The sequence below is a fragment of the Dendrobates tinctorius genome, unplaced genomic scaffold (genome assembly GCF_039654945.1).
Source record: "Dendrobates tinctorius isolate UK_male_01 unplaced genomic scaffold, ASM3965494v1 ptg000276l, whole genome shotgun sequence".
Classification (NCBI taxonomy): Eukaryota; Metazoa; Chordata; class Amphibia; order Anura; family Dendrobatidae; genus Dendrobates; species Dendrobates tinctorius.
Window position 1 is genome coordinate 5345413 of NW_027361943.1, and position 27333 is coordinate 5372745.

The 27333-nt window shown below is 49.1% G+C and overlaps 1 protein-coding gene across 4 annotated transcripts in view; it reads left to right on the forward strand.

Moving 5' to 3' along the window:
* The window catches only part of EPS15L1 (epidermal growth factor receptor pathway substrate 15 like 1), a 428822-nt gene that overhangs the window by 126758 nt on the left and 274731 nt on the right, over positions 1-27333 (forward strand). For all 4 annotated transcript variants that reach the window (XM_073559865.1, XM_073559866.1, XM_073559867.1 and 1 more), the window contains 3 exons: positions 1763-1848; positions 18556-18628; positions 22018-22179. In XM_073559865.1, coding sequence (XP_073415966.1) covers positions 1763-1848; positions 18556-18628; positions 22018-22179 — 321 coding nt within the window. The remainder of the gene's footprint in view (positions 1-1762; positions 1849-18555; positions 18629-22017; positions 22180-27333) is intronic.

Here is a 27333-nt window from a genome sequence, read left to right on the forward strand (position 1 = left end):
TAAAAATCAAGTGGATCATAAAAAATACTAGACATAGTAGTTTTTGATGTGGGGTGTATTCATTTTTGCATCAAATTATTTGAGTGAAACTGGACATTCTGTAATAAGCTAACCATACTTTCTTACCTTATTTTCATGTTGTGGGATAAAAGTATTTTATTAAACTCAAGTCAGAACTTTGGAAATTTGTTTTTGTGTTAAGTAAGATTTTGAAATATAAGGGTATGTTTCCACGTGGCATATTTGCTGCGGATTGGATGCTGTGTACAGCCGCAGCGTCCAATCCACAGCGTCCAGATGTTACAGCATAGTGGAGGGGATTTTATGAAATCCCGTCTCCACTATGCGTGCAGGGCCGTAGGTGGCACATCTTTCTAGACCGCAGCATGTCTATTTATCTTGCGGAGACGCACAGTCTCCACAAGATGAATAGCACTGTTCTATGTATAGGATGCAGTGATCCAGCCTGTGTTCAATGAACACAGGCGGAATCACCACACGTAAAAAAAGGGGGCAACGCTTTGGGCGGAGCCGGGTATTTGCTGCTTCCAAAGCGCTCGGAATTCGCCACGTGGAAGCATACCCTAAAATTTATGATGAAGTGTGTGTGTTATATCATATCCATAGGATTGCTCCTTACTTTTAATGGGGGTTTTATATCTATACACCTGGCACCCCCACCCGTCAGTTATTACCTCCTGCGGCAGCTATATGTAAACAGTGTACAGGGTGGAACAGCATAACTCAGTACACTGTATATTGACCCTGCCAGGTACTGCGTATCATCTCCTGTTGAGAATAGGAGCTGATCTACAGTACCTATCAGCAGCTGCTAAACATTGTAAGGACCTAGGCTGAGCTATACACCCTCATCAATATTCTATTGCAGACCTATCATAAGGATTAGTCATCAGTATAAAAAGTAGTGGAAAGCCTCTTTAAGTTTATATTGAAGGGGTTGTTCTCTTTCATCAAGCTTCTTCTTGCAAACCCAAGTAAAAAAGCAAATTGGGCTCTATTAACCCTTCTCGCGTTCGGCACTCTTTGATACTCTGGTTTCTGTTGTTTGGCTGCAGCGCTATCAACTTGAAACTTGATTGACCTGCAGTAAGTCACTTAGCTCTGCTGATGTAGATGGCTTGTGCTGCAAAGCTCTGTAATTGGCTTCAGCGCTGTCAATTTGATGTCATTGCTGCTGCCAAGCAGAGATTGTCAGTCACAAGTTTGTTGAAAGACAGCCACCTCTTTAATATTATTTGTCTAATTATCTATTGCATTTAGTGATTAAAAAGGACATTATTGATGTATATATATCTGGAAAGCCAACTATTAAATAATATTATCTTTTAAACAATTTAAAAAGATCTTGTTATTTACTCAGATTATTGTTTTAAACGGTTTTGTACACTACTAGACAATCACTGCTTAAATACTAAAATGTCCAATAGTAATATTAAAGAAACATAGCACCTCCTGTACTGGCTCCTTTCCAGCGATGTGTGCCTTGTGATATCCGGCTGTCACTTGACCGCTGCATCCACATGATGTAACATCATCATGTGACCACCAGGTATCGTAACACTGACATCATGGGAATGGCCCCGGGTGGGAGGGAGATTTGTATGTAGGTTTTTTGTTGTTGTTGTGTTTTTTTTTTTTTTTTTAGCTATGGACACTAGCATGTAAACTGGGGTTGTCTTGTAGCCGACAACCCCTTTAATGTAGTTCATAGCTTTTTGAAATGTTTATTTCTCTTTCTTAGGACAGTTCCAGCTCTGTTGGTTCTGGAGACTTCACTGGTGTGAAAGAACTAGATGATATTAGCCAGGAGATAGCCCAACTACAAAGGTGAGCAAAAAGACATTTATGTAACATCTTGATGTGGAGTTTCCTGTGTCAGGACTCGTATATAGGTCCTAAGGATCTATGTTCCAACCATAGTAGGTGCTGGAGCTCCCACAGCAATTTCTGGAACCAGAGCTACCTCCAATCCGAGCAGCTGAACTCCTCATACTGCTCAGTCAATAGTAACTGCGGCATTTGAGGAGACTGACAGAGAGAGATTGATCTCTCTGCCAGTCCATTGATTCTCTCCCCACAGTGCGATTCCTGGATACCTATGGATTGCTGTGGCAACCAAGCCATAATCATGTTCTCCTGGTCTTCATGGACCGAATCCCATCAGTTTCTGCCAGTGCGATAGTGTTTTGAAAGTTGTTCCTCCCAATAGTGTACTTACTTATCAATACCTGGTCACAACACCAATACACTGCAGGATGCAGCAGGCCCACATAATAAAAGGTGATGTTAGCACGTGCAAAATACTGATGATCAACTGCTCACACATCTTATATGAGACGGTTGACTGCCTAGTACCATATTATAAATGCACACAAGGCTAGTATAAGGTTGTTGTATAAATAGTATAAACAAAAAGTTTGTAGAAAAAATCCAGCTCACCGCAGTAGAATCCATTGGACGTGCACGGAAAGAAGTTTGTATTAGCAGCAAACGAGCAGTATCAAAGGAGGAAAGGTAACCAGCAACAGATCCATCTGTTAATAATTTAAAAACTAAAATCTTTAATGTATAACATGGTTAAAATTATGGTATAAAACCATAAGTTTAGAAAAAAGGCAAGTAATCCGGGAAACTCATGGCCTTACGTGTTTCAAACCGACTGGTTCTTAATCACAGTTCAGAGTGTACTGAACTGTGATTGAGAACCAGTCGGTTTGAAACGCGTAAGGCCACGAGTTTCCCGGATTACTTGCCTTTTTTCTAAACTTATGGTTTTATACCATAATTTTAACCATGTTATACATTAAAGATTTTATTTTATAAATTATTTACCAATGGATCTGTTACTGGATACCTCTCCTTTTTTGATGCATGTGTAAATAGGTATGTGACTAGTTGTTCATTAGTATTTTATTCTCTTTTCTCTGCTCTATGTAGAAACAGGAAGTCTCTTGTCTCTGCATTTATCATTCCCCTCTCCAACTCCTCACCCAGCTGCTCCCTCCCCCTGCTAGGGACTTTTGCAGTGACTGATGAGTCATATAGGGAAAATTGACCTCCTGTTTCTACATAGGTCTCAGGGGGCGCAGCTAGTCAGTTTTTAATCACTGATGTCGTAAACCTAATGGAAAACAGAAAAATTAGCTGGGTAGAAAGGCAAAATGAGCAATTGTAATTACACAGTGCTGTATAATATGATGATTGCAAGAGGATGTAGACTTTAATGGAGGAATGCTACTTTAATGCACAAACCTGATAAAACATAAATGAAGCTATATAAATTTGTTATCACCATGATCGCACTGACCCAACTAATAAAGATAACACCTTATGTGAGCACCACGTGAATAGTGGAATATTTAAAATGTAAAACAATTAACCTGTAGAATTGCTGTTTTTTTCCTGTTTCTTCCCACAAAGAGTTACCGTATTTTCTCCTTCGTCTCATTGGGGGACACAGAGACTGTGGGTGTGTGCTTCTGCCGTCTGGAGGCTGACACTAAGTATACAAAAAAAGAGTTAGCTCCTCCTCCGCCGCATACACCCTCGCCCCCAGACCGGGCGTAACTCAGTTTTTTGCTTAGTGTCTGATGGAGGCACACACAGTCTGGAGCTCCAGACTAGATTTTTTTTTTTTTTTTCTTTTTTCTTCTTTTCTATGAAGATAAGACAGGGGCGACGGATCCTATAGAGAGGGTCCGATCTCCCCAAATCATCAACGGGCGACCACGTGTGAGTAACCCTCCACGTGTTTCTCTGCCGCACCGAGGGACACATCTGGGACTTTTCCCCAGACAACCATTTTTCTTTTTTATTTTGTAAAGAGGCGGCAACGCATCCTGATAAGAGGATTCGGTTTCCCCATCGACCCCAACGGGCGAGCACGTGTGAGTGATCCTCCACGTTGTTCTCTCCTGCAACGTGGGAATGCTTTAATGCCCCTACCACCCCTAGGTAGTGAGACCACGGGTGGAGTTGGAGGCGCAGGTGAGCCAAGGGATTGAAGCGGGGGCGGAGAGCGGTGCAGTAGCCTCCCCCTCCCTGCCCAGGGATGGGGTTGAGAAGCACCTCAAGAGAGCCCCCTCGGCGGCCCGGCTCACCTTTGTTAATAGGAAGACCGGGACCAGGTAGTCCGCCTCTCACCCGGCGCTGCCCCCGGCGGGTAACGCCGCACGCGGAGTGCGGCCAGAGCCCCGCGGGCGGCCGCGGCCCCCGCTGTATGGGGAGATCCGTGAGTGCCGCGCGAGGCCCCGCCCGCCGACTTCCGGGGGTAGCCGGAAGCCCCGCCCACTAACTTCCGGGGGCGGAGAGCGGCGGGCGCGCACAGTTACCGGGGAGCTCCCGCCCCCTCCCTCGAACGCCGCACGTGGAGTGCGGCCAGAGCCCCACGGGCGGCCGCGGTCCCCGCTGTATGGGGAGGTCCGGAGTTCCGCGCGCCCGCCCGCCGACTTCCGGGGGTAGCTGAAGCCCCGCCCACTAATTTCCGGGGGCGGAGAGCGGCGGGTGCGCACAGTTACCGGGGACCTCCCGCCCCCCTCCTTGCATTTCCTCGCCGAAGTGGGGCCGGAAGCCGCCGCCTATCTCCCGGAGTGCGAGTGCCCCGGCGAGTAACGCCGCACGCCCCGTGGAAGAGACGCAAGTTGGGACATTACCGGTGGGTGAGTGCAACCCCGTTTCGAGTGCCGCACTAGTAGTCAAGGAAGGGGTTATCCTCCTCCTCCTACCCTACCTTGCAATATGTCTGGCAAAGGGAAAGCTCACTCTTTCCTATACGCTGTTTGCGTTTCCTGTGGGGTCAGGCTGCCTAAAGCGCAGCCGGGTAAATTTTGTGAAGCCTGCGAGTCGGAGCGAGCCCAGGAGCCCCCCATTGTTGCAGAGCCCAGAGGTCAGGACCCTCCAGAATGGGCGGTGTCTTTATCACACTCTATGATGTGACTTACAAGGGCAATTGAGTCTCTCCAAGGCCCAGGCAGGGACAAGGATGGTGGTCTGCCAGCGGAAGACAGCTCGTCCACGTCTCAGGACCCTCCGACCGTTAGAGGCCGCTCCAGCACCAGACAAGCTCATAGCAAGAGAGCTCGTTCCCCGTCGGCTACTTGGGTGGCTAAGGCCATGGTTTCATGGGCGGACGCTCTGCAGAATGCCCTCCAAAACAGAGATCTGCCTGCGGAGGTCTTGGAGGTGACAAATCAGATCTTAGGGGCAAGTGATTTTCTCGTCAGCGCCTCTCTGGACGCGGCCGAGTGTTCTGCTGTGGCAGCAGCAAATGCGATCGCCGTTAGGCGAGCATTATGGCTGAGATTGTGGAAAGCGGATTCTATCTCCAAAAAATCCTTGACCTCATTGCCTTTTCAGGGCAATCGGTTGTTCGGTGAGAAGCTTGATAAGCTTATCTCAGAAGCCACAGGGGGGAGGAGTAGTTTCCTCCCGCAGCAGAGGACTTGGCCAGCATTCAGGCAGACACAGAGGCGTTTTCGGCCCTTTCGTAACCCCTGGAGGGGGACTTCGGCCAGAGCATCCACCTCCGCAAATGACGGTCAGATTAGGGAAAGGCAAACCTCTTACAGAGCCAATCCGCTGGGTAGAGGCCGAGGCCGTTTGCCCAGAACAAGGGGGGCCAGATCCCAAAAGCCTCCAGCAAAATGACTCGAGGCGCTTCGTACCTACGGACGACAGAGTGGGCGGACGCCTACTAAGGTTCAGCCACGTTTGGGTCGCAGTGGCAAGCGACGCTTGGGTGGCAGAATTGATATCGTCCGGGTACAAGATAGAGTTTCTCGGACTCCCGCCACGGCGATTCTTCCGTTCCCGGCTTTCCGGAACAGAATCGCAGGCGGAGGGTTTGTTACAGGCCATAATGACGCTACAGCGCAACGGGGTCATTGTCCCAGTGCCGAAAAGCGAAGAGACACAAGGTTTTTACTCCAACCTGTTTTCGGTCCCCAAAAAAGACGGGACAGTAAGGCCAGTATTAGATCTAAAAATCCTGAACAAATTCATCAGAGTCAGGCGGTTCCGGATGGAATCCCTCCGTTCGGTCATTGCAGCCATGGATCCAGGGGAGTTCCTGGCCTCGATCGATGTGCAGGATGCATATCTGCACATTCCGATTTTTCCTCCACACCAGAGGTTCCTGCGTTTTGCGATCGGAGGGCGACATTTTCAATTTGTTGCTCTGCCCTTCGGTCTGGCCACTGCTCCCAGAGTCTTTACGAAGATAATGGCGGTGGTTATGGCCATCCTGCATGCTCGGGGCATAACGGTACTACCTTACCTGGACGACCTTTTGGTAAAGGGGCCGTCGTTTCAGGCGTGCCAGGAGAATGTCAGTATCACGCTGGATACCCTGGCCCGTCTAGGCTGGTTGATCAATCGGAACAAGTCGTCCTTGGTTCCAGCCCAGAGAATCGTATTCCTAGGCATGGTTTTCAACACCTCCCGGGGGCTGGTGATCCTCCCTCAGGACAAGGCGCGAAAGATCAAACAGGGGGTACGGAACCTTCTACAGCCAGGCTCCAGATCCATCCGGTACGGCATGAGTGTGTTGGGCAGAATGGTGGCGGCGATGGAGGCAATCCCGTTTGCCCAGTTCCATCTCCGTCCGCTTCAGCATGCGCTCTTGTCAGCATGGGACCGAAGGCTGCTATCCCTCAGTCATCGGTGCAATTTGTCTCCGCTGGTCCGACGATCACTCCGATGGTGGACTCGCGACTCGTCTCTGGGCCAGGGGAAACCCTTTCCCCCGGAACAGTGGTTGGTGGTGACGACCGATGCAAGCCTGCATGGTTGGGGAGCAGTTTTCCAGAGTCACACAGCCCAGGGGCGGTGGTCCATTCAGGAGATAATTCTCCCGATCAACATTCTGGAGATACGGGCAATACGATTGGCCCTGCAACATTTTCAGTGTTTCCTGAGACACCGGCCGGTGCGCATTCAGTCGGACAATGCTACAGCAGTAGCATATGTCAACCATCAAGGGGGCACGCGCAGCCAAGCAGCCATGCGCGAGGTTGGGCTGGTACTGCGTTGGGCCGAAAAGAACCACGTGGTAATTTCAGCGGTGCACATTCCGGGAGTCGAAAACTGGGCGGCAGATTTTCTCAGCCGACAGGGGGTCGCGGCAGGGGAATGGTCCCTGCACCCCGAGGTTTTTCAACAGATCTGCCAACGGTGGGGGACACCAGACGTGGACCTTATGGCATCCAGAGAGAGCGCCAAAGTACAAAGGTTCGTCGCTCGATCCCTCGACCCGCAGGCGATCGCAGCAGACGCTCTGGTGCTTCCATGGAGCCAGTTTCGTCTCCCGTACTTGTTCCCCCCGCTACCTCTGCTTCCAAGAGTCATCAGAAAGTTAAGGAGAGAGAAGGTTCCAGCAATTCTGCTAGCCCCAGACTGGCCTCGGAGGGCCTGGTATGCAGATCTGGTTCAGCTAGTGGTGGACGTACCCTGGCGTCTACCAGATCGGCCGGACTTCCTGTCCCAGGGGCCGATCTACCATCCGAACTTAGGGACCCTGTGTTTGACGGCGTGGCCATTGAATCTTGGCTGTTAACACAGGCAGGATTCAGGCGCGATGTGGTGGCCACGATGGTGAGTGCCCGAAAGCCTTCCTCGGCGAAAGTATATCATCGGACTTGGGAAGTTTTTTTCCGTTGGTGTAGGGATCGCGGAGTGGCTCCTCTGGTTTTTTCAATCCCCAACGTACTGGCTTTTTTGCAGGCAGGGCTGGACGCAGGATTGGCTCCGAGTTCGCTCAGAACGCAAATCTCGGCCCTGTCGGTCCTTTTTCAACGAAAGGTCGCTTCGGTCTGGCAGGTTAAGACGTTTATGCAGGGGGTCGCACATTTAGTACCCCCCTATAAGGCGCCGACGGAATCATGGGACCTGAACTTGGTGCTCAGGGCCCTTCAGGAGCCTCCCTTCGAACCGTTACAAGAAGTCTCCTTACCTTACCTGTCCAGGAAGGTCGTTTTTCTGGTAGCTATTACGTCTATTAGGCGGGTTTCGGAATTGGCGGCTTTATCTTGTAAACCGCCGTTCCTGACTTTTTATAAGGATAAGGTAGTTTTAAGGCCAGCTCCTCCCTTCTTGCCGAAGGTTGTCTCTGCATTCCATATCAACGAAGACATTGTCTTACCCTCGTTTTGCCCGGCACCGGTGCACAGGGTAGAAAAGGCTTTGCACACCCTGGATCTGGTAAGAGCTCTTAGGAGGTATGTGACAAGGACAGCACCTTTCCGCCGGACAGACTCTCTATTCGTGATCCCAGAAGGGCGGCGGAAGGGGCTTGCTGCGTCCAAAGCGACTTTGGCCAGATGGGTTCGCCTGACGATCCAAGAATCTTATGAAATCAGTGGCACGCTGGTTCCGGCAGGGATCAAGGCACACTCGGCTCGAGCAGTGGGTGCCTCATGTGCACTGCGACACCAAGCTTCAGCGGAACAGGTGTGCAAAGCAGCTACCTGGTCCAGTTTGCATACGTTTGTCAAACATTATAACGTACATACCCAGGCATCCTCGGATGCAAGCCTGGGAAGAAAGATTCTCCAGGCAGCAGTTGCGCACCTCTAATCAGGGGCGCAAAATAGCATGGATTGGGTGAGCTAAGATCCCGCCCAGGGACTGCTTTAGAACGTCCCACAGTCTCTGTGTCCCCCAATGAGACGAAGGAGAAACATGGATTTTTGTGAGTACTCACCGTAAAATCCTTTTCTCCGAGACGCTCATTGGGGGACACAGCACCCACCCTACTAGCCAGTTGGCTTTTGCTTATTTTAAGTTATACAAATCCTTATGTAAGGATCAGGGTGGTCCCTTTTCCAGATGTATAATTTCTTGCCTGAATTTAAGGCGCGTTCTCCTACTGCTTATGCACTAAACTGAGTTACGCCCGGTCTGGGGGCGAGGGTGTATGCGGCGGAGGAGGAGCTAACTCTTTTTTTGTATACTTAGTGTCAGCCTCCAGACGGCAGAAGCACACACCCACAGTCTCTGTGTCCCCCAATGAGCGTCTCGGAGAAAAGGATTTTACGGTGAGTACTCACAAAAATCCATGTTTTTGCTTTATAAGACGCTCCGGATTATAAGACGCACCACAAATTTTGAGGAGAAAAATAGGAAAAAACTTTTTTAATAAAATGGTGGTGTCTCTTATAATCCAGGTGTCTTATTGCTTACCGGGGGTGGTGGCTGCAGTGAAGCGGGGTCCCAGGGTCGCTGCTTGAGGCAGGAGTGGGGTGATACTGCAGGCCGCAGGAAGGGATGAGAGGGTGCTCATGATGCCAGGGGGGCTCGTGATGCTACCAGGGGGGCTCGTGCTGCTACCAGTGGGGCTCATGTTGGTACCAGGGGGACTCGTGCTGCTACCAGGGGGACTCGTGCTGCAACCCGGGGGGCTCGTGCTGCTACTATGGGGGCTCGTGCTGCTACCATGGGGGCTCGTGCTGCTACCATGGGGGCTCGTGCTGCTACCATGGGGGCTCGTGCTGCTACCATGGGGGCTTGTGCTGCTACCAGGGGGGCTCGTGCTGCTACCAGGGGGGCTCGTGCTGCTACCAGGGGGGCTTCTGCTGCTACCAGGGGGGCTTCTGCTGCTACCAGGGGGGCTTGTGCTGCTACCAGGGGAGCTTGTGCTGCTGCCAGGGGTCTGTGCTGCTACCAGGGGGGCTCGTGTTGCTACCAGGGGGGCTCGTGTTGCTACCAGGGGGGCTCGTGTTGCTACCAGGGGGGCTTGTGCTGCTACCAGGGGGGCTTGTGCTGCTGCCAGGGGAGCTTGTGCTGCTGCCAGGGGAGCTTGTGCTGCTGCCAGGGGAGCTTGTGCTGCTGCCAGGGGAGCTTGTGCTGCTGCCAGGGGGGCTTGTGCTGCTGCCAGGGGGGCTTGTGCTGCTGCCAGGGGGGCTTGTGCTGCTACCAGGGGGGCATGTGCTGCTGCCAGGGGTCTGTGCTGCTACCAGGGGGGCTTGTGCTGCTACCATGGGGGCTCGTGCTGCTACCATGGGGGCTCGTGCTGCTACCAAGGGGGCTTGTGCTGCTACCAGGGGGGCTTGTGCTGCTACCAGGGGGGCTTGTGCTGCTACCAGGGGTCTGTGCTGCTACCAGGGGGGCTCGTGCTGCTATCAGGGGGGGCTTATGCTGCTGCCAGGGGTCTGTGCTGCTACCATGGGGGCTCGTGCTGCTATCAGGGGGTCTTGTCCTGCTGCCAGGGGTCTGCTGCTATCAGGGGGGCTTGTGCTGCTGCCAGGGGGGTCTGTGCAGCAGCCCGGGGCTCTGCTGACATTTACCGGGTGTAGGCCGTAGGGGTGTCCGGGCGTCTCCGGGTGTCCGTCGACGCTGTGGGTGTCACCGGGTGCCCAGCCGTGTCTCCACGTGCCCAGCGGTGTCTCCGGTTCCCATCCTGGGGCTCTGACGACATTTTGCGACAGGCCAGAGCCCCGGGGCTCCCTCTCGGTTCCCTCTGTATTGGCTGGCTCTGGCGACATGGCGGCCACCGCCGGGGACGGCGCATGCGCTGATGGTGATCCCGGGACTGAGATCTTGAGGGATGAGATTTCAGCGCTCAAATCTCATCCCTCGAGATCTCAGTCCCGAGATCACCATCAGCGCATGCGCCGTCCCCGGCGGCGGCCGCCATATTGCCGGAGCCAGCCAATACAGAGGGAACCGAGAGGGAGCACCGGGGCTCTGGCCTGTCGCAAAATGTCGGCAGAGCCCCGGGATGGGAACCGGAGACACCCACAGCGCCGACGGACACCCGGAGACGCCCGGACACCCCTGCGGCCTACACGCGATAAGGTATATCCTCTTTGTAAGACGCACCCCCATTTCCCCCCCAAGTTTGGGGGAAAAAAAGTGTGTCTTACAAAGCGGAAAATACGGTATTAAAAAATAGTGCCGCTGCTAAATACAACTTATCCCACAAAATAACAAGTCTCATATAAAGTGGGTACAGAAAGTAGTCAGACCTCTTTAAATTTTTAACTCTTTGTTTCATTGCAGCCATTTGTTAAATTCAAAAAAGTTCATTTTTTCTCTCATTTATGTACACTCTGCACCCTATCTTGACGGAAAAAAAACCCAAATGTATACATTTTTGCAAATTTATTAAAAAAAACCAACTGAAATATGACATGGTCATAAGTATTCAGACCCTTTGCTCCAACACTTATATTTCTCTTTCGTCTCATTGGGGGACACAGAAACCGTGGGTGTGTGCTGCTGCCTCTAGGAGGTTGACACTATGCCATGAAAAAAATGTTAACTCCGCCTCCGCAGTATACACCCCTCCGACAGGCTGTAGGACAATCAGTTTTGCTTAGTGTCAGATAGGAGGTGGACAGAGGTCTCTTACAAGACCCATGCCTACCTCAATGTGCGTCGTTCCTTTTCAGGTAACCATGGAGTGATACAGAGTAGATCGGCTGCATCCGTATTCCCACACCAGGATTATAAGTACGGTGTGTACTGCCACCCCGTATCCTCATAGATCTCATTGGCAGGACCCTAGCCCCTAACACGGGCTCGTGTTCAGGGGATCGTATTTGGTCCTGACCTTCGTCTCCCATCACTCGCCCTCCAGAGCCTGATGATCGAGTGAGATGCAGAAAAGATTTGGACAGCAATCTTTTCATCAGGTAACTGCTCCCTGTCATGGGGGCGCTGGAGGTAAGAGGCTGCAGCATTGTTTATTGGAGAAAAAAAAAAAAGAGAAGCTCTTTTCCTCTCTTTTCCATGCATACAGCCCGTGGCTCTAACTTATCTCAAGAGCCAGTACGTGCTTCCAAGCACTGCAGGAATGCAGATTGCGGCGTGGCCTCCAATCCTTCCTCCCGCGGCGGCGTTATGCTCCTGGGCTCCAGCGGCTCCCCACCAGGTTCAGAATCCAGCACGCGCGCGTCCGATGTCAGATCACGGTTTCCGGGGTAGGCCCAGCCCTCCAGGGTCCCCTTTTGGGATCGGCGCCATCTTGGTGCTCCAGGGAGTTCGGGGCTGGGCTCGCCCTCCTGTTCCGGGCGGGGTTTTCATAAGCTTCTAGGCAGCGGCAGGGCTGTTCACCTCTCTCTCTCTTTCTCTCTCTCCTCTGCCTTCGGGCGGCAGCTCTTTACCCTCAATGGTCAGCCCCATCGTTAAATATTTTCTATGTACCTCATGTAATAACAAGCTTCCTTCGGGTCAGTCCTCCCCACTCTGCTCAGAGCGCAGCAGACCCACTGTATTACCTATGCTAGAAAGCAGGTGCAGCCCTCCGCCGCCTTTCCTTTCAGAGCTTCCGCATTATCCCAGGAGCTGGATGAGGCCGTCCTGCCTGCCGCCCAGGAGTCCGCTGTTGCCGCGGTAGACAGTGAGTGTCCGGGATGGGCCTCTTCCTTATCTAAATCCGTGGCTAACCTTACTAAGGTATCCCAGAACCTGGTAACGGTGCTTGACAGATTGCCACTTCAGATTCCAGTGGACACAGGTACATCGAAGGAGTCCCTTTTTGGACCTTCTAGAGGCCGTAAAAGGTTGTGACAGGACCACCAACCCAGGTCCCCTTCTTACTCCATCTCACCGCCAGAGTTTCTCTGGCCGTCTGTCTCCTCCTGGTCCTCCCCAGGATCAGGAGGCATTTTTAATGACACGCTCGGAGGAGGGTTCTGAGTACGGGCCAGAACAGTCCCAGGGCGTTGAGGATATGGTCCAGGACCTCAATGCTGCAGTCAATGAGACCTTAACATTAAGGAAGCCACATCGAAGCCTGATGAACAGGCTCTCTCATTTAAGCGGCATAGGCCCCCTCCAGGGTCTTCGCCTCCCACAGGGATTTTAAGGAGGTGTTGGCCAGGGAAAGGGAAAACCAACCAGGCGGTTTCAGAGGGGAAGCCATTTTGGGATCTCATATCCAGATTTCACTGCCAACTGGACCTCCTCCCCTTTGGTGGATCCACCAGTGTCCAGACTGTCTACCAAAACAGTCCTTCCACTCGCCAGTGGGGCACCCCTGGAGTATCCCAATTATTGAAGGGTAGAATCCCTGGCAAGATCCACCTTTGGAGGCAGCAGCCGCTATATTGTGTCCGGCTTCCGCCTCAGCTCGGGTAGCTAAGTCTGTTTCAGAATGGGTCAAACAGCTTAGACAGGGCATATTGGCCGGGGCCCCACCAGCAGAACTAACGGAGTTCGCAGACCAAATCTCTCTGGTCGGGAAGTATTATGGTATCAGCAGCCTTGGACGCCGAATCCTGCGCAGCCCAAGCATCCAGCAACAGGGTAGCCGTCCGGCGAATGGTCTGGCTAAAGGCCTGGCAGGCTGATTTGTCCTCAAAGAGATCCCTGACCAATCTGCCTTTTCAAGATTCGCGACTCTTTGGTCCAATGTTAGATCATATCATTAAAGATGCAACTGGGGGATAAGCTTCCTTATCCCTCAGGCCAGGTCTCGTCAATAGGTTTTCAAACGAAAGGCCCAATCCTTTCGTCCCTTTCGTCGTGCCCCAGCAGCAGACGCTTATGCTCAGGGCCCACAGAGGTCGCAGGCGCCTAAGGACAGGAAGAAGGTGTCCTTTCAGGCCTCCCGTCATGGCGTCTTCACAGTTCCCACAGCAGAGCTACCAGGTTGGGGCCAGGCAGATCCTCTTCAGCGTGACGCCTGCAGGGATTACAGCTCCCTTCCCAGTGCCTATCCCAGACTAGGAGGCCGCCTTCTCTTCTGCAGAGATGTCTGGCGGAGTTCAGTAAAGGATACCTGGGTAACAGAGGTGGTATCCACAGGATGCAAGATAGACTTCAACGTGCTTCCATGAACCATTTTTTTTCTATCCCAACCACCAAGAGATGCTGCCATGGCCTCAGGTTTTGGTGCAGCAATCGAGTAATCATCCCTGTTCCCGAGCAGGAGCATTTTACAAGCTTTTACTCAAACCTGTTTGTAATACCCAAAAAGGATGGCTCGGTTCGTCCCATACTAGGCTTCAAGTGGTCAAACAAATGGGTCCGCTTACGCCATTTCAGGAGGGAGTCAATCCGGCCGATGATTGCCTCTATGGAGGATCAGGAATTCCTATGCCCCATAGACATTCGTGACGCCTACCTGCACGACCCCATTTTTCAGGGACATCAAAGATTTTTGCACTTCGCTGTCCAGCAGCAGCATTCCCATTTCCCAGTTTGCGGCCCTACCATTTGGGCTGGCAACAGACCCCAGAATTTCTACAAAGATTATGGCATCAATGGTAGCTATATTAAGGGTCTGAGGTATAGTATTGGCCCCATATCTCGACGATATTCTCGTCCAAGCACCTCCTTTGATCAGGCTCAGGAAAACCTATCTGCGGTTCTAATCACGCCGTCCTGGTTTGGTTGGCTCATCAACAGGGAAAAAATCCCGCCTTACGCCAACATAACGTCTAGAGTTCTTAGGGATGCTAATCGACACCGGCCGCTCGAGGGTCTTTCTTCTTGAAAGGAAATGGATTACTCTCCGGCAGGGAATGTGCTCTCTGCTAGAATCCCGACTCCTATATTTTCGCGCTGCCATGAGGGTTCTGGGGAGGATGGTGGCAGCTTCAGACAATTCCCTTTGCCCAGTTCCGTTCCAGGATACTTCAGAAGGACACCCTCCTTCATTGGTACAGGGCCATCTCTTCACTGGATCGCCCCTTCCTCCCTTCCAGTCAGGCCAGTCAGTCCCTCAAGTGGTGACTAACCTCCCCCTTGTTTATCTGGGACGGTCCTTTCCCCTTTTCTACTGGCAGGCGATAACTACGGATGCCAGCCTCCTGGGCTGGGGTGTGGTATTCCGTCACCTAGCGGTCCAGGGGCGATGGTCGAGGCGAGAATCCTCACTGTCGATCAACATTCTAGAACCAAGGGTGGTCTTTCCAGCACTTCCACATTGGGAAGGATGCCTCAAGGATCAGCCAGTCCAGATTCAGACTGTCAGTGCCACAGTGGTGGCATACATCAATCACCAGGGGGGAACCAGGAGTCCCCGGGCATCGGCCGAGGTATCCAGAATCTTCAGCCAGGCGGAAGCCGCGATTCCAGCAATATCGGCAGTTTACGTCCCCGGCACAGACAACACGGCTGCCGACTTCGTCAGTCGGGAGCGGCTCGCAGCAGGACAATAGTACTTATATCAGGACGTGTTCCATCAAATCTACCGAGTATGGGGAGCTCCGGATGTGGACCTTCTGGCATCTCGACAGAACAGAAGTGTCCAATAGTTTGTTTCCAGGTGCTGCTATCCTCTGGCAATAGGGGTCAACTCGCTGGTTATTCCCTGGTCACAGTTCAGACTCACTAACCTGTTCCCTCCCCTTCCTCTCCTACCCAGGTTGCTAAAGAGGATCAGGCCGCTCATATTGATCCCCCCTGAGGATCAGGCCGGTCATATTGATCCCCCCCGTACTGGTCCAGGAGGGCCTGGTTCGCAGAAATTATCAATCTTCTCGCAAGCACCCCTGGAGACCCCCCGACAGACCAGCGCTCCTGGCTCAGGGCCTGTTCTATCACCCGAATTCTCGGTTGCTCAATTTGACGGCTTGGCCTTTGAAACCACAATACTGAGAGCAGCGGGGTTTTTTCAGACCGATCAATACAATGATCCAGGCTAGGAAGCCATCCTCTTCAGGGTCTTTTATAGAGCCTGGAAGGCTTATTTTGGCTGGTGTGAGTCTAATCACATCTCACATATAACCTGTTCCCTACCATCTGTCCTAACCTTCCTCCAGGCAGGATTAGATGCCGGTCTTGCCCTAAGTTCCCTAAAAGGCAAAGTATCTGCTCTCTCTATTCTTTTCCAACGGAATTTGGCCTCTCGCTTGCAGGTTAAGATATTTCTTCAAAGGGTGTCACATACAGCTCCTCCTTACAGATCCCTAGCAGATCCATGGGATCTTAACCTGGTCTTGGAAGCCTTGACAGATTCACCCTTGGAGCCCCTCCGGGAAGCTCCCATATCCTTTTTGTCCTGGAAGGTGGTATTTCTTGTAGCTATCACCTTTATTAGGCGGATTTCGGAGTTGGCGGCCCTGTCCTGTCGCCTTCCTTTTTTGATTATGCACTAAGACAAGGTTGTTTTGTGCCCCCCCCCCCCCTTCCATCCTTCCGAAGGTTGTATCTGCCTTCCACCTAAGCGTGGATATCATCTTTCTGGCATTTTGGACCGCCCCAACTCATCCTCTGGAGCGTTATTGCAATAAGCTGGACCTGGTCAGGGCAATAAGGGTCTGCCTGGCTAGGACTGCTCCTTTCAGGGAAACAGACTCGCTCTTTGTCATTCCTAACGGGATGAGAAGAGGCCTGCTGGCCTCTAAGGCGACAATCGCCCGCTGGATCAGAATGGCAATTCTGGAAGCCTACCGGGTGAAGAACAGGGTGTCCCCTCCTGGGGTCAAGGCTCACTCAACCAGGTTGGTGGGTGCCTCCTGGGCAGCACACCATAGGGCATCAGCCATGCAATTGTGCAAGGCAGTTACTTTGTCGTCCGTTCATACCTTTTCAAGGTTCTATAAGGTCCATACCTATACTTAGTGGACGCCAGCCTAGGCAGAAGTATTTTTCAGGCGGCAGTGGTGATTTCTCCGACCTGAAGGATGTTTCTGTCTTCTCCCTCCCCAGGGACTGCTTTTGGCTGTCCCACGGTTTCTGTGTCCCCCCATGAGACGAAATAGGAAACAGGATTTTGGTTGCTTACCGTAAAATCTGTTTCTCAGAGTCTTCATTGGGGGGACACAGTGCCCTCCCATGATTGTTACTTACAGTGATTATATGATTAGCTTACATGACAATGTCTCCTACTGCTTTTTCACTTACTGATTGTCCTACAGCCTGTCGGAGGGGTGTATACTGCGGAGGCGGAGTTAACATTTTTTTCATGGCATAGTGTCAACCTCCTAGGGGCAGCAGCACACACCCACGGTTTCTGTGTCCCCCAATGAAGCCTCTGAGAAACAGATTTTGCAGTAAGCAACCAAAATCCTGTTTTAAGTCACATGCTGTCCATTTCCTTGTGATCCTACTAAAGATGGTTCTACTCCTTCATTGGAGTCCAGCTGTGTTTAATTAAACTGATAGGACTTGATTTGTAAAGGCACACACCTGTCTATATAAGACCTCACAGCTGACAGTGCATGACAGACCAAATGAGAATCATGAGGTCAAAAGAACTGGCCAAGGAGCTCAAAGACAGAATTGTGGCAAGGCACAGATCTGGCCAAGGTTACAAAAGAAGTTTTGCAGTACTCATTGTTCCTAAGAGCACAGTGGCCTCCATAATCCTTAAATGGAAGAAGTTTGGGTCCACCAGAAGTCTTCCTAGACCTGGGCGTCCAGCCAAACTGAGCAGTCGTGGGAGAAGAGCCTTGGTGAGAGAGGTAAAGAAGAACCCCAAGATCACTGTGGCTGAGCTCCACAGATGCAGTAGGGAGATGGGAGAAAGTTCCACAAAGTCAACTATCACTGCAGCCCTCCACCAGTCGGGCCTTTATGGCAGAGTGGCCAGACGAAAGCCTCTCCTTAGTACCAGACATATGAAAGCCCGCATAGAGTTTGCTAAAAAAAAACACATGAAGGACTCCCAGACTTAGAAATAAGATTTTCTTGTCTGATGAGACAAAATTAAAACTTTTTGGTGATAATTCTAAGTGGTATGTGTGGAGAAAACCAGGCACTGCTCATCACTTCCCCAATACAATCCCAACAGTGAAACATGGTGGTGGCAGCATCATGCTATGGGGGTGTTTTTCAGCTGCAGGGACAGGACAACTGGTTGCAATTGAAGGAAACATGAATGCGGCCAAGTACAGAGATATCCTGGATGAAAACCTCTTCCAGAGTGCTCTGGACCACTGACTTGGCCGAAGATTCACATTCCAACAAGACAATGACCCTAAGCACACAGGGTCAATAAAATAATAATGGAGTGGCTTCAGAACAACTCTGTGACCATTCTTGACTGGCCCAGTCAGAGCCCTGACGTAAACCCAATTGAGCATCTCTGGAGAGACCTGAAAATGGCTGTCCACCAAGGTTCACCATCCAGCCTGACTGTACTGGAGAGGATCTGCAAGGAAGAATGGCAGAGGATCCCAAAATCCAGGTGTGAATAACTTGTTGCATCATTCCCAAGAAGACTCATGGCTGTACTAGCTCAAAAGGGTGCTTCTGCTCAATACTGAGCAAAGGGTCTGAATACTTATGACCATGTAATATTTCAGTTTTTCTTTATTAATAAATTTGCAAAAATTTCTACATTTGTTTTTTTTTCAGTCAAGATGGGGTGCTGAGGGTACATTGAGAAAAAAATGAACTTTTTTGAATTTACCAAATGGCTGTAATGAAACAGAGTGAAAAATTTAAAGGGGTCTGAATACTTTCCGTACCCACTGTATCTACATTGACAAATACTAAATTATGGTGTTACCAATGTGAAGATGAAAAAAATATGAGAGAGATTAGAGAACTAGGCAAAATCCTTAATGGGTTAAAGTATATGGATACTTTCACAGATGTCTGTAATGCTTAAATTTAATACATGTATTTGACTTTACCTTCTAGAGAAAAATATGCATTAGAACAGGACATCAGAGAGAAAGAAGAGGCCATCAGACAGAAAAGCACAGAGGTGCAGGTATGTTTCCGATCAGAAATGTTGCCATATATTTATTCCATCGGCAATGGGCATAAATCTGAATACAAAACCAAGTGCTTTGTCAGACCCTGTAATGCAGTGTCCCCTCATGCTCATGACAGGCTGCTGTACAAAGTGTAGGGATTCATGCTCTTTGGCCAGTAGAGTACACGTGTACACAGGGATTTTTGAGGGTGAGCTGCCGTGGAGCGGGGGCGCCATTCCGCTGACCAGTAGGGTGCCAACCTCTGCTCACAGGAAGGTGTACAGTCACAGTGAACAGTTAGTCAGGTGCTCATTTGTTTTGTACATGTCTAATGACTTTATGTCTGAGTCATTTGCACTGTTTTGCACATTTTCTATTCTTGTCTACCCCACTACCTCATTGGCAACCTCTATACACTCCTTTCCTGGTTATTTGAGTGACCGCATGCTGCACCAATCCAGAGTTATTGTGACGTTCAGGGAATGGACAACGTCCGAGAGTGGACCCTCTGGGTCGCGGATCTGGAGCCCCTGGGTCGAGCGCGCCAGGTGATGACCGACCCTTATACAGGGATCGTTAGGGGCAAAACCGCAGAGGACAGAACCGCGACAGCCGGTACCAAGAGGGACGGCTCAAGGACCAGGTGGAGCAGAGGAGGGCCTGGGACACTGGACAGAGATCGGTGTACCTGAGCCAGTTTATAGGATGAGGAGGAAACCAGGTTAGCAGCAACTAGAAGGGGCAGCAGGAGTAGCCCCAGGAGCAAAGGGAATGCAAACGTGGAGCACCCAGGAGAAGATATGGGAACGGATAGGCAGGAGAGAAGTGCACCAGAGAACCAGGAGATAGAGGAGAGGAAAGAGGCAGGACAAGACGGGGGCTAACAGGGAGAAAACGAGAGAAACACAAACAGAGAAACTATAGCTACACTATGGCGGCCAGAACAATGCGTGGATTAGCACACAATCATCAGGCGTCCTCTCTACAGAGCGGACGCCTGAAATACCTTAGGGTCAGGAAGTGGGTAAGCGAGCACCGCCCTCAGCGACGCCCACCGCCGGCAGAAGAGTAAGCGCTGGCGCGCGCCCGCGGCCTAAGGAAGGAGCGCAGGGACGCCGCAGAGCTGGAGGCTGCGTGAGGGTGTGCGCTGCGGAGGGAATGCCGGTAAGGAGAGGCAGCCGCGGGTGCCGCCGCAGAAGACGCAGGAGTGGCCACGACCGCTGATGTTACAGTTATATAGGAGCTATAAGGTACAGCCGTCATTGAGCGGGGGCGCCAATCTCGATTATATTTAGGGTGCCAACCTCCGCTGTTAGGCAGTTTGATATCGGGACCCCATTATAGGGTTATAGTAGGTGACACGGTTGTTTGTGTTTGTTAGTAGGTGACACGGTTGTTTGTGTGTTTGTTTTTGTCTTTAATCAAGGCTTATATTAAAGGTTTAGTTTTATATCGTAATAGTTAAGCAATGCCTCAATACAGGAACCATTATTATTATCATCTGATTTGCCTCTTTAGAAATCCTACGAGCAGCACTCACTGAAATTTTGCTTGGTTTTCCAGACTTTATTTTGACCTCCACTTTTTCTGTTAACTGCCATTTCTTAATTGCATTTCGAACTGAGGAAATGGCAAATTGGAAACACTTTGCAATCTTCTTATAGCCTTCTCCTGCTTTGTGGACCTCCACAATTTTCAGAGTGCTAGGCAGCTGCTTAGAAGAACCCGTGGCTCCTGTTTTTTGGCACAAGGTTAAAGGAGGCTGGGTTTTTATAAAGCTGGGAAATTTGCATCACCTAGCCTTTCCTAACGGTTATTGTGAACAAGTCATAACCCTAACAGGCTTATTAAGGTCTGAAACCTTGGTCAAAGTTATAAGAGCACACAAATCTCCAAGAGCTTCCCAACTTTTGCATCGGCCCATTTTCCTGTTTGTAATTTTTATAGTGTAAAAAATGACTATAGATTTCTTTTTTTTACCTAAAATACAAAGGAAAATGTATCATCTTTATCTTTAAGCCTTTATAGAGATCATTTCTTCTTCACCTTGCTTAACTGTTCACAATAGCCGTAATATTGAAATTTGGCTCAAACATTTAGATGTCACTGTATGTCCAAACAGTGAGCAGTTTATTTAAAGTCCATAAACAATCACCGTTCACAAATCAAAATAGCCTTTTCTCTGCACAAAGGTGTGACAGAATAAAGAACACAGCACAGACAAGCCAATACGGGCTCACCCGTTTAGAATAAATTTCACTCTTTCTCCCGCTGGTAGAGATTGACTAGTAAAACAAGGTCCTTTTTTACTCCCACACACTGACAGCTCTGAGTCTGCTCAGCTGCCTTTATAAATCACCTGGAAAGCGTCGACTGGAGATATCTGAGTGACAATTCCCACATAAGCTCTTTTCGTTGCTCCTAAACCTTGGACCCAAAATCCAATCCCATTAAAAACATCTTAGGCTAGTTTCACACTAGCGTACTGAGGCGCAGGGCCGCTGCTAAGCCCCGCCCCCGGCCGCGCCTCCTCTGGTCACCTCCTCCTCTGATCGCAACAGAGTGCGTCTTTGTGCACTCGGCGCAGCGCCAAAAGGGCGCAAGCGCCGGCAAATTCGTGCCAGCGTACCCAACGCTAAATATAGGGTACGCTGATCGCATGCATCGTCATGCGATCAGAGGTGGAGCTGACCGGAGGGGGTGGGGCTTAGCGGCGGCCCTGCGCTGCGCCCGGTAACACTAGTGTGAAACTATCCTTACCAACCTACTGTTGCTGGAACCTCTCTCTAGGACTTCCATCACCGAGGTTAGCCACTTTGGTGACACATACCTCCCAACCAGGACTTTACCATATTCTTTCCTACAAAAGTCAGGCCTGTGTTAATGTAATCTTTGCATGAAGAGTTTGTTAAATGCTAAGTAGTAATTTTTCAACATTTGTCAGATTCTCAAAATGATGTTAGTGAAAATTTTAGTGTGAAACTTCCTGGTGAGTTCTATATTTTGAACTATAGAGGAACGTATTTGGAATTTTAAATGAAACAATATTTCAAAAATTATTTTTTTTATTTCACATCTGCACTATAGACTAATTTCAAAACCTCCAACACAGAGCCAGTCCCCATGTGATCTGTTGAGCACCACTTGTGTCCAACGTTTACCATGCTTCATTAATTTTTTTCTTATCCTCCCGTGACAAAGCAGAGCAACAAAATTAAACAGTTTTAGTGCATAAGATTTAAAGGGGGCTTTCCAAGCAAAAAAAAGTTAGTATTAATATTCCAAATAAAGTGACACCTCATTACCTTTCATGCACAGCTTGAACATCACCCAAGTAAAGATGTAAATCAAATGATACCGCATAGAATGAGTGCAAATATCTACTTAATGTGTGTCTTTTTAGGAACTACAAAATGATTTAGACCGTGAGACATCAACACTACAGGAACTAGAAGCACAAAAGCAGGATGCACAGGACCGACTGGAAGAAATGGACCAGCAAAAAGCTAAATTAAAAGACATGCTGAATGATGTAAGGCAAAAGTGCCAGGAGGAAGGTCAAATGGTGAGCATTAGTGTACTATATTTATGGATTTATTTGTATCTATTACACTGACGTTTGAGATAAAATCTATATTTTAAGCGATATTTAGTACAGCTAAGTTATGTGCAACCTTATTGGCCGCCCACTGTCATTTGGCGGGTGGAGTGGGTCCTCGCTTTGCAGTGATGTGTTTTAATGTTGCTGTAGTATAAGGGAGTTCACTAAATGTTGCCCTAGTTGCAGCCTTTGTTATAGAGTGGATGTGTCCGTATTTTATCCTGATTGTGATAGCTCAGCAGACTACACTATTGTGTCCAGCTTTAGCCCCTTCACGACATGCGCCGTACTAGTGCTGCGCGTGTTGTGTCTCCCCCCTTTGATGTGGGCTACTGTGGTGAGGCCATACCTTTCCCGACACATGTCAGCTGTTCAAAACAGCTGACATGTGCCCGGAACAGCTGCGGGTGGAATCGTGATCCCGTTAAATGCCACTGTCAAACTCTGACAGCAGCATTTAACATGCTCTTCCGGCCATTTCGCTGGAAATCCGCCCATCGGTGACCCCCGTCACGTGATTGCGGGTCACTGATGGGTTGGCATGACAACCAGAGGTCTCTTGGAGACCTCTATGGTTGGCAATGCCGGATTGCTATGAACCCCGCCTGGTGGACGGTGCTCATAGCAAATGAGTTATTCTGCTACATACAGGTGATTTGATCATCTTCTGGATGTAGCAGAACCGATCGGGTTATGGGAGCTTCTAGTCTTCCATGTAGACTATTGAAGCATGCCAAAAAAAAGGTTTTTAAACATTAAAGAAATGTTTAAATCGCCCCCCTTTCGCCCCATTAAAACTACTAGGAAAATAAAAAATCAAACATAGACATATTTGGTATCACCGCGTTTTGAATCGCCCGATCTATCAATATACAGAAAGGATTAACCTGATCACTAAACAGCGTAACGAGAAAAAATGTCAAAAATGCCACAATTACTTTTTTTTGTCGCTACAACATTTCATATAAAATCCAATAATGGGCAATCAAAAGATTGTATCAACACCAAAATGGTATCAATAAAAACATCAGCTTGGCATGCAATAAATAAGCCCTCACCCAAAATGAGATCACGAAAAATGGAGATGCTGCTGGTCTTGGAAAATGGCGCAAATTTTTTTTTTTTTTTTTAAACAATCTTTGGATTTTTTTTCACCACTTAAAAAAAAAAATAACCCATACATGTTTGGTGTCTGTGAACTTGTAATGACCTGGTGAATCATAATGGCAGGTCAGTTTTACCATTTGGTGAACATGGTAAAGAGCAAATCCAAAAAAACGTTGTGGAATTGCACTTTTTTTTTTTTTGCAATTTCACCTCACTTGGAATTTTTTGCCTGTTTTTGAGTATGCGATATGGTAAAACCAAAGCTGTCATTCAAAGGTACAACTCGTCCCGCAAAAAACAAGCAGCGACATGGCCATATTGACGGAAAAGTAAAAAAGTTATGGCTCTGGGAAGAAGGGGAGCGAAAAACAGAAACACAAAAATGAAAAAGGGCTGCGGCGTGAAGGGGTTAAAAATGGATACCATTGGAAAAATGTCATACACATTCCAAAGTTTCTTTTTACTCAATAGGTCCATCAGGATTATGTCTGAATCCTTATTTTCTGATCTGTAGATGAAAGTCCCTGACCGATCACAAAGGAGTCACAAACGTAAAGTGAAAGAAGCCTAGAACAAAGCAACAGCATATTACCCCATACTACCATTTTTGTGTTTTGTGTTAGTTATTGCTGCAGTCTCAGTAGTCCGATGTTATTGATTGCCTAGAGGAAAACATAGAATATTACACAAATGTATTGGTCTGCATGTGCCAGATCCCCACAGGGCTCAAGAGAGCAGGCCAAGTGTAATAACATAGTAAACACCTCTGATTAGCAGTGAGCCTAACATTATGTATTTAAGAATAACGTTATCTATGTGTTTCCCCATCTAAATCTATCGGTCTTGTGAAACCTTTATTTGCAGATAGATGATGGTAATACATCTCCTGGAGTAACCAATGATATTCTCTTAAGCCCCCGTTACACACTGCGATATCGCTAGCAATATCGCTGTAAAGTCACCGATTTTGTGACGTTGCAGCGATATTACTAGCGATATCGCTGCATGTGATACTTACCTCCGACCGGCTCCCCCGCTGATTATCGCTGATCGCGCGAGAAGCTCCTGGACCATTCCTCGTCGGTCACTTCCTGCGGCGCTTCCTGCTGTGACGACGAGCGACGCGTGGAGCTGGGCGGGAGGACGCAGGATCGCCGCGTCTGACAGGTAAGTAGCGATCCCCGTCCCCAGCGATGTCGCTGGTGAGATCTGCCTGAGTGGCAGCTCACTAGCGACCACCCAGCGATTCACCAGCGATCCTGACAGCGTCATATCGCTGGTCGGGATCGCTGGTGAGTCGCTAGGTGTAACGGTACCCTTAGTATAGTGTTTGTTCACTAAATGATGAACAAATACTCTACTAAGAAAATACCACTGGTTACTTCAGCAGCTGTATAGGAGCATCTATCTGCAATGAAGCTGTAAGCAAACACTATACTAATATAATAGATAAAAAATAAATTTGAGGATTTTATCTATTTTTGGGACTCGCCAAAATTTCTTTCCTATGATAAGCCGCAAGTCACGACTATTAGCTGGAGACCTACTACATTGCAAGACGAACTGAATCATAATATAGGACACGGTGAGGCTATCATTTGTTTGTTATACTAATATAATATCATTGGTTACACCTGAAGATGCATACTGCCCGAATAGGCTAAATAATTTCACCAAATTATTCACCCAGACCAGTGCGGATTTATTTTGGATCAATCTAAAGCCGATAATGTAAGGAGATCCCATTGCACAGTTGGGTTGGAAAGGACAGGAAGATTGGGTCTTGTATTGGGACATTTGCTGTTGTGTGTTCTTCCATCAATTTTCATACAATCCCTGACTTTAGTGTGGAATCTGCATGTATAACAACATTGTGCAATTGAAAATTGGTGGCACATTCATTATTCTCCACTTCCCCCAGAATCATATAACTTGTACAAAAAAAATAGAATAAACCATTTACACACGTTGGAAGCAGAATTCCTGTCTACGCTGTCTAGATTAAGGCTATGTGCACACGGTGCGGATTCTGCTGCGGATCCGTAGCGTTTCTGGCCTGCGGGTCCACAGCAGAACTGCATGTGATGTACAGTAGCATTATAGGCTATGTAAAACAAAATCCACAGTGCACATGCAGCGTTTTTTTCTGCTCAAATTTGCTGCGGATTGAAAAATGCAGCATATCACTTCTTTTGTGCGATTTTGCTGCAGTTTTCCACCTGCTCCATTCTAGAAATCCTCAGATGGAAAACCGCACAAAACATGCAGTAAAACCGCACTAAAAATGCACTACCGTATATTCTCGTGTATAAGCCGAGATTTTTCAGCCAATTTTTTTGAGCTGAAAGTCCCCTTTTCGGCTTATACACGGATCATATACCTGGGGGTCGGAGAGGGAGGAGTTGTCAGAGATCATACTTACCTGTCATGCCGCGGTCTCTGCAGCCTCGCTTCTCCACTGTCTCCCTTCCTGTCTTCAGCGGTCATGTGGTACCGCTCATTACACTCATGAATATGTGCATATTCATGAGTGTAATGAGCAGTACCACGTGACCGCTGAAGACAGGAAGGGAGACAGTGGAGAAGCGAGGCTGCAGAGACCGCGGCATGACAGGTAAGTATAGCGATATTCACCTATCCCACGGTCCATCGCTGCTCACCGCTGTCTCTGCTGCATCCTGTGTCAGTGATGTTTAGGCAGCAGGGGGCACGGTGACGTGATTAGTGCGCGCCGCCCCTCTGCTGGCTGAACAGTCACTGACACAAGAAGCGGAAGACAGCGGCAATGAACCCAGGAGAGATGAATATGGCTTTTTTTTTTTTTTTTGCAGCATATGGGGGCATATTTTATGGAGCAGCATATTCGGGGCATAAACTATGGAGAAACATATGGGGCATATTCTGTGGGGCAGCATATGGGGGCATATTCTATGGGGCAGCATATGGGGGCATAGTCTATGGGGCAGCATATGAAGGGCATAAACTATGGAGAAGCATATGGGGGCATAATCTATGGAGCAGCATATGGGGGCATATTCTATGGGGCAGCATATTCTATGGAGCAGCATATGGGGGCATAGTCTGTGGGGCAGCATATGGGGGCATAATCTTTGGAGCAGCATATGGGGGCATAGTCTATGGGGCAGCATATGGGGGGCATAAACTGGAGCAGCATATGGGGGCATAAACTATGGAGAAGCATATGGGGGCATATTCTGTGGAGCAGCATATGGGGGCATATTCTATGGAGAAGCATATGGGGGCATAATCTATGGAGCAGCATATGGGGGCATAGTCTATGGGGCAGCATATGGGGGCATAGTTTATGGGGCAGCATATGGGGGCATAGTCTATGGGGCAGCATATGGGGGCATATTCTATGGGGCAGCATATGAGGGCATATTCTATGGAGCAGCATATGGGGGCATAATCTTTGGAGCAGAATATGGGGGCATAATCTTTGGAGCAGCATATGGGGGCATAGTCTATGGGGCAGCATATGGGGGCATAAACTATGGAGAAGCATATGGGGCATAATCTATGGAGAAGCATATGGGGGTATAATCTATGGAGAAGCACATGGGGGCATATTCTGTGGAGCAGCATATGGGGGCATATTCTATAGAGCAGCATATGGGGGCATAATCTATGGAGAAGCATATGGGGGCATAATCTATGGAGCAGCATATGGGGGCATAGTCTATGGGGCAGCATATGGGGGCATAGTCTATGGAGCGGCATATGGGGGCATAGTCTGTGGATTCCACCCTCGACTTATACACGAGTCAATAAGTTTTCCTAGTTTTTTGTGGTAAAATTAGGGGGTCGGCTTATACACGGGTCGGTTTATACACAAGTATATACGGTAAATCCACAGGAAAATGCAGGTCATTTGACCTGCGGATTTAGTGAAATCTGCGCAGAAAATTCCAATGCAGAATACGCACCGTGTGCACATAGCCTTAGAGGCATATTCCACAGTATGCTACCGTGTCTGAAGTCTTTTTTTTT